Source organism: Heteronotia binoei, chromosome 1 (assembly GCF_032191835.1).
Source record: "Heteronotia binoei isolate CCM8104 ecotype False Entrance Well chromosome 1, APGP_CSIRO_Hbin_v1, whole genome shotgun sequence".
NCBI lineage: Eukaryota > Metazoa > Chordata > Lepidosauria > Squamata > Gekkonidae > Heteronotia > Heteronotia binoei.
Genome location: NC_083223.1, coordinates 152,827,332 through 152,845,738, shown reverse-complemented (window position 1 = coordinate 152,845,738; position 18,407 = coordinate 152,827,332). Strand labels below are relative to the sequence as shown.

Sequence of the window (18,407 nt, the reverse complement as noted above, 5' to 3'; positions counted from 1 at the left end):
CCTTCGCCACGGGAGAGCATCCTCCCTTCTGATAACGAAGCCTGGGAAAGAGACACTTGTCTGTAATCCGTGTGAATGATCGCTTTATTGTACTTTGCTGATGGCATAAAATGTAACCAAATGCCAGGACTCGGCATTACTGTTATCTCGTAGCTCTAGCACTGTAGTTCTTCAATAAAGATCCTTACTTTGTAACTAGTATTGGAATCGTCTGAAGTTCATTCCAGTTCTGACATTATCTGCAGAAACGCTCTGGTGAATCCAAGCCAATGTGTTATACTGTGAGGCCCCCTATGCACCCTTGCAAAGGGCGCTCTGGGTATAATATGTTCCTTATCATCCTTCACCCCAATTCTCTCTCTGTAAAAGCGCCAGCCATGTCTGGTTCAGAAGTAAGCCACAATATAGCCTGGAAGTGTACACTAAAATTCAAGATGGAGTAGAGCCAAACAAAATGGTTTCTGGCAGCTAAGTTCAAGTCTATGTATCTTTCTGCATTATGAAGCCTACAGGAAAAAGAATTTCTCTTTGCAAATCCAAACACTTGGTCCCTCCCTTCCTGATCCAATCACCTTAACTGATGGGCTATTCACCCAGCTGGATAGCTTTTCTCTCCATCACTGTAAGACCATCAGCAAACATTAGAATTCTTACCTTCTTCTTCATTTCGGACCTTCTGTGAGATGCTGGTCTGTTTCACAGTTTTCCTCTGCAGAGTCTGCTCTCCTGGACAAGTTGCTATCAATCCTTTGAAACCGCTCCTAAAATCCCTCTCACCTCTGTATTTCTGCAAGTGGTGTGTTTGTTTTTCAGTACACATTTATCCTCTGTATGTGCATATTATTTTAGTATTTTCTCTTAATAAAACAGCCTCACTTGGTTAAGCAACGATCTGGTTAATTCTGAGAGCTCTCTACAGGAAAAATTCCTGTAAACTTTGGTGGAAAATCTTGCTAGTTACCTCCCTCTTGAAAGCCTGTCTCTTGCTGATTCCCCCAACTAAATAAGAGACAGCCCAATTTTGCCAAATAATATCATTTGAGGTAACAATACAGACATCTGAGAAACTGGAGGTAAGGGCCTTGTGGGAATCCAGGAAGTGTCAGAATTGTTTTCAGTACAAACATCTGTGGAAATGATTGCCTGTAAATTGTGGCAAGTAAAATGAATCTGAGGCACAATCCACAGCAGAACTCTTTCCTAGTCAAGTCCCACCAGCATCACCAGGAATTGCACAGTCCAACTTCTGCTGCTGTGGTCTTTTAAGTATAAGTTAACCAGAAGAGAATTAGGAAATTTAGGTAACATAAATACCAATTTAATGTTCTGATATGCTTTTAATTATTGTATACTAATGAACAATTAGCAGAATATTCAATTAGCTTGGAGAAGCACTGTCAACTGTTAATCAGGATGATAAAAACAATAACACTGTTACTGTCTCCCAATTTAGTTACAACATTCCATCATCACACTTTTCTATACAGCAGAGCAGTATTAAAAAGGGTTTAGACTATTAAATACATTCATCTCATTTTCTAGGCAAACATGATTCAGTGATGTCATTTAATCATTTTGGAAGATTTGATTTTCTTTATGTCACAGCTACGAAGAATAAGGGTCCCATTCTTAAATTTTCCAACTTGCCCTGTTGGCAGAATGCTGGGCTTCACCTTTTTGGATTTTCTGCTTTTAAAAGGAAAACAAAACAGTATTATGAAAGAGGGGGAAAATTTTGGCCTTTATAAAATATGCTTTAAGAGAGGTATTTAAACCAGGACGCAAGAGTAGAGCTGCGATTAAATGTTTTGAAAAGTGGAAATGATTGCTAGAAGACATACTATTACAATTTTGCATAGAATTACCTATAGAACTGAATTAAAAAGTGATTCTGCTTTGGCATACAGGGCTTTAAGAACAAACTGAAGCCCAGGATTAGGGATGGGCATAAACTGGAAAAATGGAGATTCATTTTGGTTCATGGGACCACACAAACCACGAACCTTCCCATTTATAGAACAGGTTCATTTAGTGAGGTTTGGGATGTGATAGAATGGTCCCTCTGTGGGCCAGAGACACCAAACTCACAGTGAGTCTCCAGCTGACTTTCCTCTACTTGCCCTCCAAGTTTGGTGAGGATTGGATTGGTGGTGGGGAGTTGCATCCCCCCAAATCAACTGCTCCCAGGAAAGTGCTCTTTGGGAAAATCACAGTCTCAGGTTCAGGAATGTGTTGAACAGACCTCCTGCTAGTCACGTGAAACTCGCAGAGGTGTTCAGAAATAAGTGTGGCTTTGTGGGTTCTGGCAAGACAACCAGGAGCTAAGCCCCTCTGCCCAGTGTGATCAGAGAGACAGGTGGCTCAGAGTTCTGAGTCCACTCTGCCTCACACAATCTCAGCCAGCCAGAGCTAGTCACAAAGCCCAAAGCTGAGGAACCAATGAAGCTAAGCCCCTCTGCTCAGCATGAGCAAAAGGAAAGGTGCCTAGAGCCCTGAGAAAGAAGCAAACACCCCCAACCCCACTGTTCACAGGATGAATGACTTCCAGTTCCCTTCCCTCTCTGTCTCTAACTAATGTGTGGTGTGCCTGCTGCTGTTGGAAAACAATGACTGGATGGGAGCTAGGGGTATATATCATGCTGCTCCCACAGAGCAGAATGGGAGCTCCAATATTGGTGCAAGAGTTCTCTTAAGGTCATCTGGATTTGATGCTGTGCAAGCACCTTCTAGCACAGTCCTAAAATTACTTTCCTGGGAGTAACTCCTATTGAATAATGTGCGACTTATTTCTGATTAGACCTTCTTAGAATAAACTCCCTAAACTACCTTAAAGCAATATGACTGAATCTCTCCTCAGAAGTCTTTCTCTGATCAGCTTATGCTAACCAATCAGATTGCTAGGAACAGCCTGTCATTCAAGGCTCTCTGGCCTCTGTGGAGAGTTAACCCTTCACAGTCCTTCACCTGTTTGTACAGCACTTCTGAGCTTCCTAAAAGTGCACTCCATCACACCAGCACTGCTGCAGAGTTTTGGAGGGTCGCCATTTGTGTTTCCAGGGCTGCAGAAGTGCACCCCCATTGCTTTGATGACAATTAAAATGCAAACTGCTGGTACCTCAATATGCCTCAGGAGAATGAGATTAAAAAAGAGGGGTTTTAACTATTCAACCATCACTCAGTTTCACTCTTCAGAACTGGCTGCCCGGGTCAGCATTTTAAAGGAAAATATATGTGCCCTTTAAAACCACACACTGTTGCCTTTAACATCCAGTTTCAAAAAGTAAAACTGAAAACAGAATGAGCTAACCCCACCCCCTTTCTTTCCCTGCAGGCTTCAAAGGTAAACTGAATCTGCACTAGCCACAAGTGTCAAGAGTCATCCCCTCTGTATTCCTCTTGCCATGCTTTTTGTAATGTAACCATTTTGCCTGGGTGCAGTCCTGCTTAGCTCATCTCTCTGCATGCTTATCTTGGGAACTTATTATTCAAGCTGTTTCCACCGGCATCAAGGTCAGGTGCTACTGAAGTATAGATTAGACAACTGGACTCTAAGACTTTGGGTGGGGGAGGGGGCCCCACCAAAAACCCTATTCCCGTTTTGCTTTTGCTGCGCTTGCACTTGAAATCTAACGGTTGGGGCGAGGGGTTAAAAGGAGAGTCACTGAGCTAAGACATCATTCTTAGCAAAGATGGTGTACTGCCTTATGATGCTTATGGAATAAACTGCTGAAATATTAGACTGTGTTATTCCTTGACTCGAGGTCCTGACGACAAGTTTTATTTTAAGGATGGACTACAACATGTGATCTTTATCTTGTTGGCTTGAGCCCTTAGTTGCAAGAAAACCCAAACATGGATCCAGCTAAGAAAACCCAAACATGGATCCAGCTTGCTACTACTTACTGAAGTAAGGTCTGTAAGTATTAACTCACCTTGCCTCCTGCCCTTTTTTCTTCTTCCTCTTGAGAGAATCAGATTTATTTTCCTGTTAACGAAGGGCAGTAAAAATATTGTATAGCAGCACAATGCAGCAAAATTTCACTTCAAATACAGCCTCTATGCTAGGTACCCTGCAAAGGCCAGGCAAACTGGCTACCAGCCGCACTCAAGTAAGAAACTTCAATCTTGGAGATTATCCATCCTGCCTTGTGAATTTTTCTGTAAGGAATTGCTGGACTTTCCATTTTACTGAATACATATCATACACACCACTGTGTTTTCTTCTTTCTTAATTGCTTTCTTTTCCTTGAGTTTTTCTTGGAAAATCTTGTAGTTCAAATATTCCTTTTTTGGAGGCTGCAATGACAATTTCAAATGTCTTGTTTTACTAACTCTTCAGAATGTGCAAATGGACACAAAAGCATAGGTAATCTAAAGAAAAAAAGTTGCAGACTGTTCTTCCTATTTTAAGTGCATCAAAATGCCATAATTATACCCTAATTATTTTCTGCAGAAATATTATTAATATAAGCATTGATTGATATAGCTGTGAAGGCAGGAGAGAAGAGAATGCACACTTGTGAATTGATTTGCAGTCTTCAAAGCACTTGGATTGAATTAATGGGACTTGAACGACAAAAGTGAAATTGGATCTCCATTGTCAGAAATACAAAGACTTTTCATCTTGCATTTAAAAGTATTTTGAAGGTACTGCAAATTCAACAGAATCAGAACAGACTGAACAAGGTGAAGTCCCAAATAGGGGTGCGCAAAAAAAAAAATCCAGTAAAATCCAGACTTGGGGGCAACACACAGAACCCAGAAGAAAATCCCGGAAACTAGGGCACGGGTTTAAAAAGATGCTTCTGAGAAGTTAAGGCCGCTCAAAGGGACCTTAACTTACACGGCAATATGTTGCATGAATATCACTTCAAGGTCAGTGTTAAAGGATTCCCCACAGATGTTTGTTCTGTAGGGCTGTGCAACTGCTTTGCATGCAGAAAGTGAATGTCCCATCTCTGCTGCTTGGCACTAGTGTGTTCAGTGCACTGGTTCTGTGCAGTAGTCCTTGCAGAAAGCCCCCACCACAATTTGTGAATGAGACAGATTCTCTAATTTGAACTACGGTCTTGTGTATTGCAATGTCACTGTCACAATGGCACTTGTTCTACTGAACACACAGCACTGTTATGTTCCTTGAAAGCAAGCACCATCACCACAGTTGAATTGACTACAGAAATTCTCCAAGAGGAGAACCTGACTGCTGCCCGGGTTAGCTTTTCCAGCCAACTGAGCCCCTTGTTCCAATCCTGTTGGAATGTTGGGGTCCTGTGTGAGCAAGGCACCTGAAGCAGCCCTGCAACTTTGGCACCTCTCTCTCAAACCCCTGCCCCCCCCCCCCGAATCACTTTCCTCACTCTAATTACAGTGGGAACAGTGACTGATTTTTTTTCCCACCATAAGGAGCACTGGACATCTTTGGGTACCCCTAGAATTGGACACCCTGGTCCAATCTTTTTGAAACCTGGAGGTTCTGTGGGGGAGGGGCTCCTGCAGTTGCCCAGCAAATTTGGAGCCTCTCCGTCAAATCTGCTGTCCCCCAGCTGCCATTTATTACATGCTATGTTTTACCATTGACTTCAATGCCCCATAGGGTATTATGGAGCCAAATACTGCCAAATACTGATTCAGTGGTATTCGGTCAGCTGTATTCAGCCCCCAAATAACATTAGGGAATCTGATTCAGCTGTATTTGGAGCCCCATGCAGCTGAATCAACTGTTATTTGGGGGTTTATTTGGTTTGATGAACCGAATACACACTCCTAGTCCTGAAATCTGTTTTAAATATTAGGGCTCAATGAATACATGAAGCAAAACTGACACTGAATCCTGCGAAGACAGAGGTCCTTTGTTTGGGCCGTCGGGGTCCGGGGGGGGGGAAATCCCCCTGCCAGCTTTTGGCGGTGTACCGCTGAGGCCAGCGGACAGGGTCAGAAGCCTGGGGGTGCTACTGGAGCCGTCCCTGAAGATGGAGGCTCAGATAGCGACCACTGCCAAGTCCGCGTTTTCTCATCTTAGACGGGCAAGGCAGTTGGCCCCCTTCCTGGACCCCGACGACCTAGCAACAGTGATCCATGCTACGGTCACCTCGAGGTTGGATTACTGCAATGCCCTCTACATGGGGCTGCCCCTGTGCTGGACCCGGAAATTGCAGCTGGTGCAGAATGCCGTGGCCCGGCTGTTACTGGGCCTCCCAAGGTGGGGGCACATTCGGCCGGGTCTTCGGGCTCTGCACTGGCTCCCAATAACATACCGAGTCCGGTACAAGGTGCTGGTCATTACCTTTAAAGCCCTATATGGCCTGGGACCTGCCTACCTGAGGGACCGTCTCTCCCCACACGTTCCCCAGAGAGTACTGAGGTCTGGGACTCAAAATCTCCTCAACATCCCCGGGCCCAAGGAAGTGCGTCTCAAGACAACTAGAGACAGGGCCTTTTCTACAATGGCCCCTATGTGGTGGAACCAGCTACCGAAAGAGGTGAGGGCCCTGCGGGATCTTACTCAGTTCCGCAGGGCCTGTAAGACGACCCTCTTCCGGTTAGCCTACGCCTGACTGGATAAATGTAGCTTTCTAGATCTCTGTGATTACTGTATTGTTTTAATGCTAAACATTTTTAAGGTTTTTAGGTTTTTAAATGCTTGATTTTAAATGTAATTAGGTTGTTCTGATTTTATTGTTTGTTGTAAGCCACCCTGAGCCACTCGTGGGAAGGGCGGGATATAAATCCCAGAATAAATAAATAAATAAAAAATACAGAAGGCCTCCAAGTGCTTTACACCTAAGAAGAACAGCCTTGAGTCCTGGCAAGTACATGCTCTCAAGCTGTTAAACACATGGCAGAATGGGAGGCACTCCCCAGCAAAAAAGTGGTATCTATTTACTTAATTTATATTAAAACCTTTCTCACAATTGAGAACTCAAAGCAGCTTGAATTGCTCTCCTTTCCTCCATTTTATCCTCACAACAATTCTGTGAGGTAGGTGTATGGGGAGAAATACAGAACACTTATTCTTCCCATGCACCCCCATATGAAACTCCCTGTCCTGTCACTTCCTTCAGGGTGGGTTCTGGGGATGGAAATGAGTTCAGCTGAGAGAGGGGAGGTGCAGGCAGAGGAACCATTTAGCCCCTACCTCCAACCTACTGCCATGGAAAACTATCATTGCTGCAGCTTGGTGGTGACTTGTGTCCAGACACATCTGCTGCTTCAATACGAAATTCCACCTTAGGTCATCATAGAGAAAAATTACGTTATTTTCGTTTCTTTGCATTATGTTCCTTAATATAATACCTTTGCTCCCAACATAATAGCACGTTCTTGTTCCATAATCCGTTGTTCTTTCTTCTCAAATCCAGTGATTCCAAACCGGTGCACTTCCAAACGGGCCTAATGTGTTATAAAAACAATAAACTTACAATGAAAGTAAATAACATTATAAAGTAGTATTTATCACATAATTCTGAACTTGGCCCCAGAATGCAGATCAAAAAATCCACATGATAGAGCCACATACAGATGTTTCTGCAAACCTGGCAGCATAATTTTTTTTTAAAAAAAGAGAGAAAAAAATAAAGTTCTGAAATGTCAGTATCTTACAAGATTACTTCACAAGTTCTCTGAAATCATTTTGGATTGCCTAGACAACCACAGACAAAAGAAACAAAGAACTGCAGGAAGGATGATAAAAATTAGGGAAGGTGGAGCAAAGCTGGAGGGGAGACTTGGTTGGTTCTACAATCCTAATCCTAATGCATTTTTAAATTGAATAAGAACATAAGAGAAGCCATGTTAGATCAGTCCAATGGCCCATCCAGTCCAACACTCTGTGTCACACAGTGGCAAAAAATTTATATATATATACACACACACACACACACTGTGGCTAATAGCCACTGATGGACCTCTGCTCCATATTTTTATCTAAACCCCTCTTGAAGGTGGCTATGCTTGTGGCCGCCGCCACCTCCTGTGGCAGTGAATTCCACATGTTAATCACCCTTTGAGTGAAGAAGTACTTCCTTTTATCCGTTTTAACCTGTCTGCTCAGCAATTTCATCGAATGCCCACGAATATCCCATGTTGATTGTATTGATTCGCTCTTATAATCTGCCTTGAGTTCAAGTGAGAAAGATGGACTATAAATAATGTAAAAACAAATAAATAAAAAGGAAAGAATATAGAGTGAAAGGTGAGTGATAAGGGGCCAGGAAACAGGAGCAACAGCAGGGGCTGCCAGGAATAGGGAAGGAAGGACAGGGGGGAAGTGAAAAATGGAAGGGGAACTGATAAAAATGGTGGAAGGAAGGAATGGGAAGAGGAGAAACTGTGGGGCTGCAAGAAGAGAGGAAAGGAGAGAGTGTGGAGATAGCATGTGGAGGAAATAATTCCTTGCAGGTAATTATGTAATAGTTCTTGACCTGGGTAGCCCAGATCTTGACAAGTATTTGGATGGGGGACCTCCAAGGAATACCATGGTTGTGACATGGAGACACCTCTGAACGTCTCTTGTCTTGAAAATCCCAGAGTCACTGTACGTCACCTGTGACTTGACTGTACTTCTTACTACCAACTATCCAGTACATTTGCAACAGTTTTTTCCGTCCGTATATGCAAGAAATAAATTTCCCTTGCTGCTAAACTTATCCTGCCACACAACTAGTCCTCTTTCCCACACTATCTTTGTTTTTCCCTCCTACTGGTGATTAGTTTCCTCCCCACATAAGCAATGGAAATGGGACTAGCACACTCATCCAAGTTGCGGCACATGCTTGGGCATCCAGCAATAGCTACATTCCCAATGCAGGCTCTCTTTCCAGCACCAGGCTGGCTAGCCTATATGTAATGTGGCTGTACCTGTTTTTAAGGAAACAGCCCCACCCACATTACAGAGCACAACTGTAGGACAGGGCTGGCTTGAAGCCCCATGGCATCAATTCAACTCTTAAGTGTTCCCAGGACCTATGATGTGGAGACTCTGGAAATGAACAGGAAATTGTTGGTGGAAGCATGATCTAAACATTGACCCTTCTCCACCCATACATATCTTGATATGGCAGGATGCCCAAGTATCAACTCACTGCTGCCATCACCTCCTCAAAACAATGGAATTTATTCCAGGTATGATTCTCATTGTTTGGGGACAGGGGAGGAAATCCTTCTCCAAACTGACTTTCAGCAGCACTTTCATCTGCTCAATCTGAAAACAAGGTAAAAAGAGAGGGGATACAATCTCTAGAGGGAAAAAAAAGTAGAGGTTTTTTTTGCTCTAGAGATTATAGTCCTTCTCTTTCTCCCCTGCTTTCAGATTGAGCAGATGAAAGTGCTGCTGAAAAGGGGCAGACTGGCCCAGGAAAAAAACTCAAAATGGCCCACGGCCTACCACACCCTGAGGCAAGACAGGACTTGACAAGAAGTACATGTCCTCCTTTGCCATAGGTCTCCCTGGTACTATGCAGTAGCATTGGGAGAGACAGCCAGAGTCCCTTCTATCCTTTCCCCTCCACTCCTCATCTCTTCGTTTTCACTGGCAAAGTCTGGATTCACAAGGAGGGTATGAAATTATAGAGAACACATTGGCTGTTTCTCTCAGGGAGCCTCAGAGCATTGTGTGTGCGAGAGAGGGAAAGATAATGTATAGTGAGGAAAGGACTTTTATACAGAGAATATGGGTTTGTCTTTATTTTTACTGTTTACTGGTGGGACGAGTGTGCTTGGGGGGATGGAACAGGGTGAGAGATGGTGCCATGATTCATAGTTTGTGGGGTAGGGGGAGATAACATTGATAGAAGAACAGGCATTTGTGTTTTATTGTGTGGGGAATTTTTATTCCCCATTTTCTTCTACCTTAAGGAGTCTCAAAGTGGCTTAACAATATCCTTCCCCTCTCCACAAGTCACCTTGTGAGGTACGTGGGGCTGAGAGAATTTTTGAAGAACTGTGAGTAGCCCACGGTCACCCAGCAGGCTTCATGTGGAGGAGTGGGGAATTAAACCCAGTTCTCCAAATTAGAGCCCATTGCTCTTAACCACTACACCACACTGGATTGCTGATGGTAACAATATCAATAATTCACAATGCTATAAAATCCTGCTGCTAAATGCCAGGTCAGTCACAGGGAAAACAGCAGCCATCCAGGATTTAATCCTGGATGAGAAAGTTGACCTGGCATTTATCACTGGGATCCGGCTGGGGGAGGGGTTAACATCTTCCAACTTTGTCCCTTGAGGTACTCAGTACATCAGCATAGGTCTGGCAGATGGGGTGTCACTGTAGCTTGTAAGGGCTCTATCCCCCTAGCAGTGCTCTATCCAGGACACTGCCAGTTTTGAGGCTGTGAACCTAATGTTGTGATTGAAAGACAGACTTGAGATTCTATTTGTGCACTGCCCACTCTGCTTTCCAGCAGTTCCTCTGCCTGAGGTGACAGAGGTGATCACATGAAGCTACCTGATACTGAATCAAACCCTTGATCCATCGAGGTTATCATCTACTGACAGACTGACAGAAGCTCTCCAAAATCCCAGGTTAAGGTCTTTTACATCCCCTGCTATTTGATTCTTTTAACTGGAGATGTCAGAGATTAAACCTGGGACCTTCTGCATGCCAAGCAGATGCTCTAGCACTGAGCCATCGCCACTCCCAAGGGTATCTTGGAGGCAGTGTTGAGGACCCCTAGGGCTGGTTTCACTGGGTGGGGCTTCACCATTCATGCTGAAGCTGTCTTTTCAGGAGCAGCTCAGGCCTCCATAAGAACCATAAGTCTGTCTTAGGTAATAACTGGTCCTATACATTATGCAGGTCACACTCTTGATCTGGTATTTGGTTCTAGGCGGGAGGAATGTCATGTGAGGGAGGAGGAATTTATGACAGTTCCTTTGTCATGGACAGTTCAGTATTTGCTTGGGTTTAGACAAGCATTCCAAGACTCTAAAGGGCTGGGAGATCTATTAAAATGATCTACCTCCAGAGCTAGATGAAACTGAATAACTTTCTAATGGCTACAGGAAATGATATGGCTGGTGCTCCTGTCGATATCCTGTCTGATATCTGAAATGAGGACATGACCTGGATTGATGTGATTACTCCCAGGCACCCTCTCTCAAATGTTAGTTCCCAGTACCCCCTTGGTTTACTGAGGGGCTATGGACAATGAAAAGACAATGGAGATGGCTAGAATGACAGTGGAGGAAGAATCCATTAAGAAACAAACAAACAGGGTGGATAAACATCAATGATTTTTTTAAATTTAAATCTGATTTTTAAAATTTAAATCCGATTTTTTAAAATAAAATGCTTTTTATTATCATTCAAAGGTTATCCCATCATGAAATAAGGATTAGTTTTTAATTCTGAAGCATAAGGCTGTATATTCATGCAATGTTTAGAATTTTTGGTCATAAATTCTATTAATCCATTCACAATATCATGCTCTTCCAGAGGTTTCTGTAAGATTATTGGGCAGTTTCTCTTTCTACAAGATATTATCACAGAACCCAGACGCTTGGTTTTGCAGTTCTCAAAACTGTAATTTGTGTCTGCAGAGATCACATGCCTCTTCTGCATAGCAAAAATGCTATATATAAAATGAACAGAGTTGAGCAAAAGACCTTAATCTCATTGTTCTACAAACCTATGTACACAGAATGAACCCCTTGTGCTAAATTTCAAAAAGTTCAATGAATAGAAAAAGATTGCTTGGAGTGGAATAAATCCGCACAAGAAGAAACTTAAGTGTGAGGAGGGAGGGGCAAACAGTAAAAATAAAAGTGAAACTTTTTGAGCAGAATACTCCACAAGACTTTGGATCTTTTGTGTGTATAACTTGAAGTACATCACATTATTCTTTCCCTGGAGGACAAAACCTATAATGGCAGCAGGCCGTAAAAGAGATCCAGTTTGGGAATATTTTAATGAAGTTCCTCTACCTATTGGTAAGGCAGGCATGCGTGCAAAATGCAAACACTGCAACAAAGAAATGCAAGGTCTAGTGGCCCAAATGAGGCAACATCATGAGAAGTGCTATGATGAGGATGACAACAGAAACATGTTTGAATAGGCTTCCCAACCCTCCCGCCCTGGTGGGGGACCCCAGGATTTCCAGCCTCTTCCCCCACTCCCCAAAAAAACGGAAGCAGGGGGAGGGGGAAAACGGCGGCAAGGAGCGTGGCGAGCCCCCCCTTCTCGGAGCGGGCGACGCCGCTGCGCGGCTGCCGCCTCTTCTCCGTAGCTGCTCCTCCAAGATGGGCTCAGCCTGAGCCCATCTCGGAGGAGAAGCTATGGAGAAGAGGTGGCAGCGCAGCGGCGTCGCCTGCTCCACCTCTAATGCCCAGTTTGTTTATTTAACAAACTCCTCTTTCCATCTAACTGAGAACCCACACTTCATTAATATGGTTCAATCACTGAGACCAGGATACAGTCCACCCAGCAGAGCAGATGTTGCAGGGAAACTGCTGGATAAAGTGTATGATAGAGAAATGGAGCAATGTGCAACAGCTCTGGAGGGTAACATTGTTAACCTAAGTTTTGATGGGTGGAGTAATGTCCACAATGATCCAGTTGTATGTGCTTGTATAACAACAGAAGAAGGGAAAGTCTTCCTTGCACAAACAATTGATACGTCAGGAAATGAACACACAGCAAAATACTTACAAGAAGTGGCAGCAAAAGCTGTAATAACATGTGAACAAAAATTCAAATGTCTAGTACGCAGTTTGGTCACAGACAATGCTACAAATGTATCCAAGATGAGAAGAAATTTAGAAGAGCAGGAAGGGAATACAAAGCTAATAACATATGGTTGCAGTGCTCATTTGCTGCACCTCCTAGCCAAAGACTTCAGTGTTCCAGAAATAAAGACTAATGTTGTTGATATTGATTAAATATTTCCGTAACAATCATTTTGCTGCAGCAGCTCTGAAAAGAATGGGTGGAACCAAGCTAACGCTCCCACAAGATGTTAGATGGAACTCTGTGGTGGACTGTTTTGAGCAGTATATCAAGAACTGGCCTATTCTGATGACAATTTGTGAACAAAATTGAGATAAAACAGATGGCACTGTCACGGCGAAAATCCTCAACATTGGGCTTAAGAGAAATGTTGAACATATGCTGAGCATCCTGAAACCCATTTCTGAAGCTTTAAACAAAATACAGAAAAATAGCTGTTTTATTGCTGATGCTGTTGAAATTTGGAAGGAACTGAGTGAGCACTTAAAAACAGAACTACACATTGACAGAATTAAATTACAAGCATTAAAAAAATGAATGGGACAAGCACTGTCTCCAGCTCATTTTCTGGCAAATATTGTCAATATCCAGTACCAGGGTCAAAACTTAAGTGCTGAGGAAGAGGAGTTAGCTATGACATGGGTATCCAGCAATCATCCGTCTGTAATGCCAACTTTAATAAACTTCAGAGCTTAGGGGGAATCATTCAAGAAATATATGTTTGCTGAAGATGTTTTAAAGGAAGTCACACCAGTGAACTGGTGGAAGTCACTTAAGCACTTGGATTTAGAGACTATTCAAATAATGATTTCACTTTTAACAGCAATAGATTCTTCTGCAGGCGTAGAAAGAATATTCTCTTCCTTTGGACTCATTCATTCTAAATTGAGAAATTGTTTGGGACCTGACAAAGCAGGAAAGCTTGTTTTTCTTTTTCAGATTATGAACAAAGAAGAAGATGAAGATGACGAGTGAGCTAAAGAGGACAGTATTTAAGATTTTCATGTGTAGGCTGGGCTAACAGTTTACATTTTTAAAAATATATATATTTTGTTTAACCACATCGTAGTGCAGACGGCCAAGTGCTCCTCACAGACAAGGCATCCATATTGAACCAGTGGTAGGAGTATTTTCAGGTTCTCTTCAGTGCCAACCGCGTAGTTCAAGATTCAGCAATTCACCTTACCCCACTTCAACCAGTGAAAACAGAGTTGGATGAGATCCCCACTCTAGAAGAGACTGTTAAAGCCATCAAGCAACTGAAAAGTGGCAAGGCAGCAGGAGTTGATGGAATTCCACCAGAGATCTGGAAGCATGGGGGCACAGTACTACATAGCTCACTTCACAAAGTACTTGTCACCTGCTGGGAACAAGGCAAATTACCACAGGACTTTTGCGATGCAATCATCATCACCCTATACAAGAACAAAGGGGAAAAGTCAGACTGCTCCAACTACCGGGGGATAACCCTGCTCTCCATCGCAGGCAAAATCCTTGCCAGAATACTCCTGAACAGACTGGTGCCCGCCAATGCAGAAGAACTCCTCCCAGAGAGCCAGTGCGGCTTCAGAGCTAACAGGAGCACCACCGACATGGTATTTGTTCTCAGGCAGCTCCAAGAGAAATGCAGGGAACAGAACAAGGCTCTGTATGTGACTTTTGTCGACCTTACCAAAGCTTTCGATACCGTTAGCAGAAAAGGCCTGTGGCAAATTTTGGAACGTTTAGGATGTCCCCCAAGGTTCCTCAGCATGATCATCCAGCTACACGAAGACCAGCGAGGCCAAGTCAGACACTGCAACGACCTCTCGGAGACCTTCCCAATAGGCACAGGTGTAAAGCAAGGCTGCGTTCTTGCGCCAACTCTCTTTACGATCTTCTTTAGCATGATGCTTCAAAGAGCCGCAGTAGATCTAGATGATGACGATGGTGTCTACATCCGCTATCGCACCGATGGCAGCCTGTTCAACCTGAGGCGACTAAAGGCCCACTCAAGACAATGGAAAAACTCATCCGAGAGCTACTGTTTGCTGATGATGCTGCACTCGTCTCCCACTCGGTATCAGCTCTGCAGCATATGACATCCTGCTTTGCAGAGGCTGCCAAGCTATTCGGCCTAGAAGTTAGTCTGAAGAAGACAGAAGTTCTCCACCAGCCTGCACCCCAGGAAGATTATCACCCTCCCTGCATCACTGTGGGTGAATCAGTTCTGAAGACAGTCCAGCAGTTCAGCTACCTGGGGTGCATCATCTCCTCAGATGCTAAGATCGACAAGGAGATCAACAACAGGCTGGCAAAGGCAAACCGTGCCTTTGGCCGACTGCACAAAAGAGTGTGGAGCAACAAGCATCTGAAAAAAGGCACAAAGATCAATGTTTACAAAGTGGTTGTGATGACAACCCTCATCTACGGCTCCGAATCGTGGGTTTTATACCGTCATCACCTGCGACTTCTTGAGTGCTTTCATCAGCGCTGCCTTCGCACCATCCTCAACATCCACTGGAGTGACTTTGTGACCAACACTGAAGTTCTCAAGCGGGCGGAGGTTACCAGCATCGAGGCACTGCTGTTGAAGACGCAGCTGCACTGGGCAGGGCATATTTCTAGGATGGAAAACCACCGCCTTCCCAAGATTGCCCTGTATGGCGAACTCTCCACCGGCCATCGAAATAGAGGGGCACCAAAGAAGAGGTACAAGGACTCCTTGAAGAAATCCCTTGGCACCTGCCGCATCAACCATCACCAGTGGTCTGACCTAGCCTCAGATCGCAAAGCATGGAGGCACACCATCCACCAGGCTGTCTCTTCTTTTGAGAATGCACGCATAGCTGGTCTTGAGGACAAAAGGAGATTGAGGAAGAATCGCACTGCTACAGCACCAACCCTAAATCAGACTTTTCCCTGCAGCCACTGTGGCCGGACCTGCCTGTCCCGCATTGGTCTTGTCAGCCACCAGCGAGCCTGCAGCAGACGTGGACTATTGCACCCTTCTTAAATCTTCGTTCGCGAAGCCAAGCCGAGAGAGAGAGAGAACATCAGTTAACATGTTTAAGCAAACATATGCTAAGCATGGATGTTTAAGCAAACATATGCTATGTTATTGTTTAAGTTGAATAAAACTATTTAAATTATTATTAAGGTAATGATTATTTTTCTCCTTCCAATAAAGTACAGCAGAAAAGTTGTCCAAATAGGAATGATTAATCTATTAAACTGGAGATAATTCACCTCACAATAATTTCATAATTACCTATCTATAATGTGTTTCTAACAGTATTAAAAAACAATACTTTTATATAACTGTATAACCTTTTCTCCCTTTCTCACAATACAAGAACTCGTGGGTATTCAATGAAATTGCTGAGCAGTCAGGTTAAAACGGATAGAAGGAAGTACTTCTTCACCCAAAAGGTGATTAATATGTGGAATTCACTGCCACAGGAGGTGGCGGCAGCTACAAGCATAGCCAGCTTCAAGAGGGGGTTACATAAAAATATGGAGCAAAGAAGAAGAAGAAGAAGATATTGGATTTATATCCCGCCCTCCACTCCGAAGAGTCTCAGAGCGGCTCACAATCTCCTTTACCTTCCTCCCCCACAACAGACATCCTATGAGGTGGGTGGAGCTGGAGAGGGCTCTCACAGCAGCTGCCCTTTCAAGGACAACCTCTGCTAGAGCTATGGCTGACCCAAGGCCATGCTAGCAGGTGCAAGTGGAGGAGTGGGGAATCAAACCCGGTTCTCCCAGATAAGAGTCCGCACACTTAACCACTACACCAAACTGGCTCTCCATCAGTGGCTATTAGCCACAGTGTGTGTGTGTGTGTGTGTGTATATATATTTGGCCACTGTGTGACACAGAGTGTTGGACTGGATGGGCCATTGGCCTGATCTTACTACATTACCAGTGGCAGGGTTACATTGTGCCAGGGTGCCAACCTGTCCAGTTGTTTGGGATACTTTTCAGTTTATTCAGTCTGAGAATGTGGACAGGATTCTTGGAGGTTTGAGACCTACACCTGCTTGTGCAACCCTTGTACTTCCTGGTTACTTAAATCTGCTGGGGGTGGGATAACTGGCTGATTGGGTCCGAAATGCTTCCTTCAGAGAGAGAGAGGTTGGCCGCTCTAGGTGGTAGTGTGCCCACTTCTAAGGAAGCTTAACTGAACCCAGGAGATTTCAGTAACTACCAGCCTCAAATGTTCCATTCTTGAGCATGATGACTGAATGGGTGGTAGATGGGCAACTTTAAGCATTCCTGGATGAAGCAAATTGTTTGAATCCTTGCTAGAATGGTTTTAGGCCTGGTTATGGGCCTAAAACAGCCTTGGTCACCCTAGTAGATGACCTGCTCTAGAAAATGGATGGAGGAAGTGCAATTATGCTATTCTCCTGGACCTCTCAATTATTTTTAATACCATCAATTATTACATCCTTCTGAATCGCCTATCTGGGCTGGATTTGAGAGGTGCCATTCTGTGGTGGTTCCAGTTCTACCTGGAAGATAGGTTTCAGAAGGTGATCTTGCGTCCATATGTTCTTTAACAGCTACATTAAATTGCTGCATGAGGTCATTTAGAGATCTGGGCTTGGCTGTCATCCATATGCAGATGAACACAGCTGCATCTCATGCTTCTGGCTGATCCCAGAAGGGAGGCTGTAGAAACCCTGAACCAGTACCTATAGCCAGTTTTGGAGTAGATGCAGGTAATAAACTCTTAGCCACATGTTCCCTGTGTTTCATTCTGGGATGTTCAAACAGTATTCTTCCTGACTTATCACTTCAGTTAACACTATAAAAGTTTTTAAATCCAGGACTGATATATGTGAGTCCATGCCACTACCAAGGAAGCAGCACATCTTGATTAACAGAACAAGCATTTAGGTACCATTAGATAACGAAGCCTAGGATGATTGGCACTTTTGGCATTTAAATATAGTCATGACTTACTTTTTCCAAATTAAAATCTTGTCCATCCACATTCTTTTTGTGAACAGTCTTCTCTGCCTATATAGAGAAAACAAAACCATGAGAGTTAGTTTGATTCATTTCAAATGAAGCTAATACCATACAATAAGACAACTCAATTTATTTCAGGGTCATGGCATAATTTAACTAATTTTTGGTCAACAACAATATTGTGGTAAGAAAAAGTCAATTATAAAGGCTTTCATTAAGAATGATGTACAGCATTTACTTATACATGTAATCAAATCAGAACTCTGCATGAAGACTAATTTCTAACAAAAAATCTGTTGTGGCCACTGGTCATTGCAGTAGTGCCTTCTCACCATCACGTCTCTGCAGCTGCTCCCAAGCTGTAGAACAACCTCCATGAACCCCCCCCCCCCTTTTCTATTAGCCTTTCAGAGGAGCTGTAAAACAAAAATTGTTTAGGAGAGCTTCTGGGGCTTCCTGAAAGGCACTGGCAATAGTTTGGGTAGGTCTGTGAATGTTATAATGCCAGGGGTAGCCAATGGTAGCTCTCCAGATGTTTTTTGCCTTCAACTCCCATCAGCCCCAGCCATTGGCCATGCTGGCTGGGGCTGATGGGAGTTGTAGGCAAAAAACATCTGGAGAGCTACCGTTGGCCACCCCTGTTATAGGCAATGTTGTTTTACCTTGTGCTCTGGCAGGGATCATAGCTCAGTGGCAGAGCACCAAATTGGCATGTAGCA

General features: G+C 43.7%; 1 protein-coding gene across 1 annotated transcript in view; it reads right to left on the bottom strand.

Annotated features, from left to right (window-relative positions):
• Positions 1 to 1,317: 1,317 nt before the first annotated feature.
• Positions 1,318 to 18,407, bottom strand: part of C1H1orf131 (chromosome 1 C1orf131 homolog) — a 54,707-nt gene continuing 37,617 nt past the window's right edge. The window contains exons 3-7 of the mRNA XM_060242699.1: positions 17,680 to 17,736; positions 7,294 to 7,389; positions 4,210 to 4,296; positions 3,933 to 3,985; positions 1,318 to 1,689 (exon numbers count right to left, since the gene is read on the bottom strand). Of these exons, the coding sequence (XP_060098682.1) occupies positions 1,563 to 1,689; positions 3,933 to 3,985; positions 4,210 to 4,296; positions 7,294 to 7,389; positions 17,680 to 17,736 (420 nt within the window). The 3' untranslated portion in view covers positions 1,318 to 1,562. The remainder of the gene's footprint in view (positions 1,690 to 3,932; positions 3,986 to 4,209; positions 4,297 to 7,293; positions 7,390 to 17,679; positions 17,737 to 18,407) is intronic.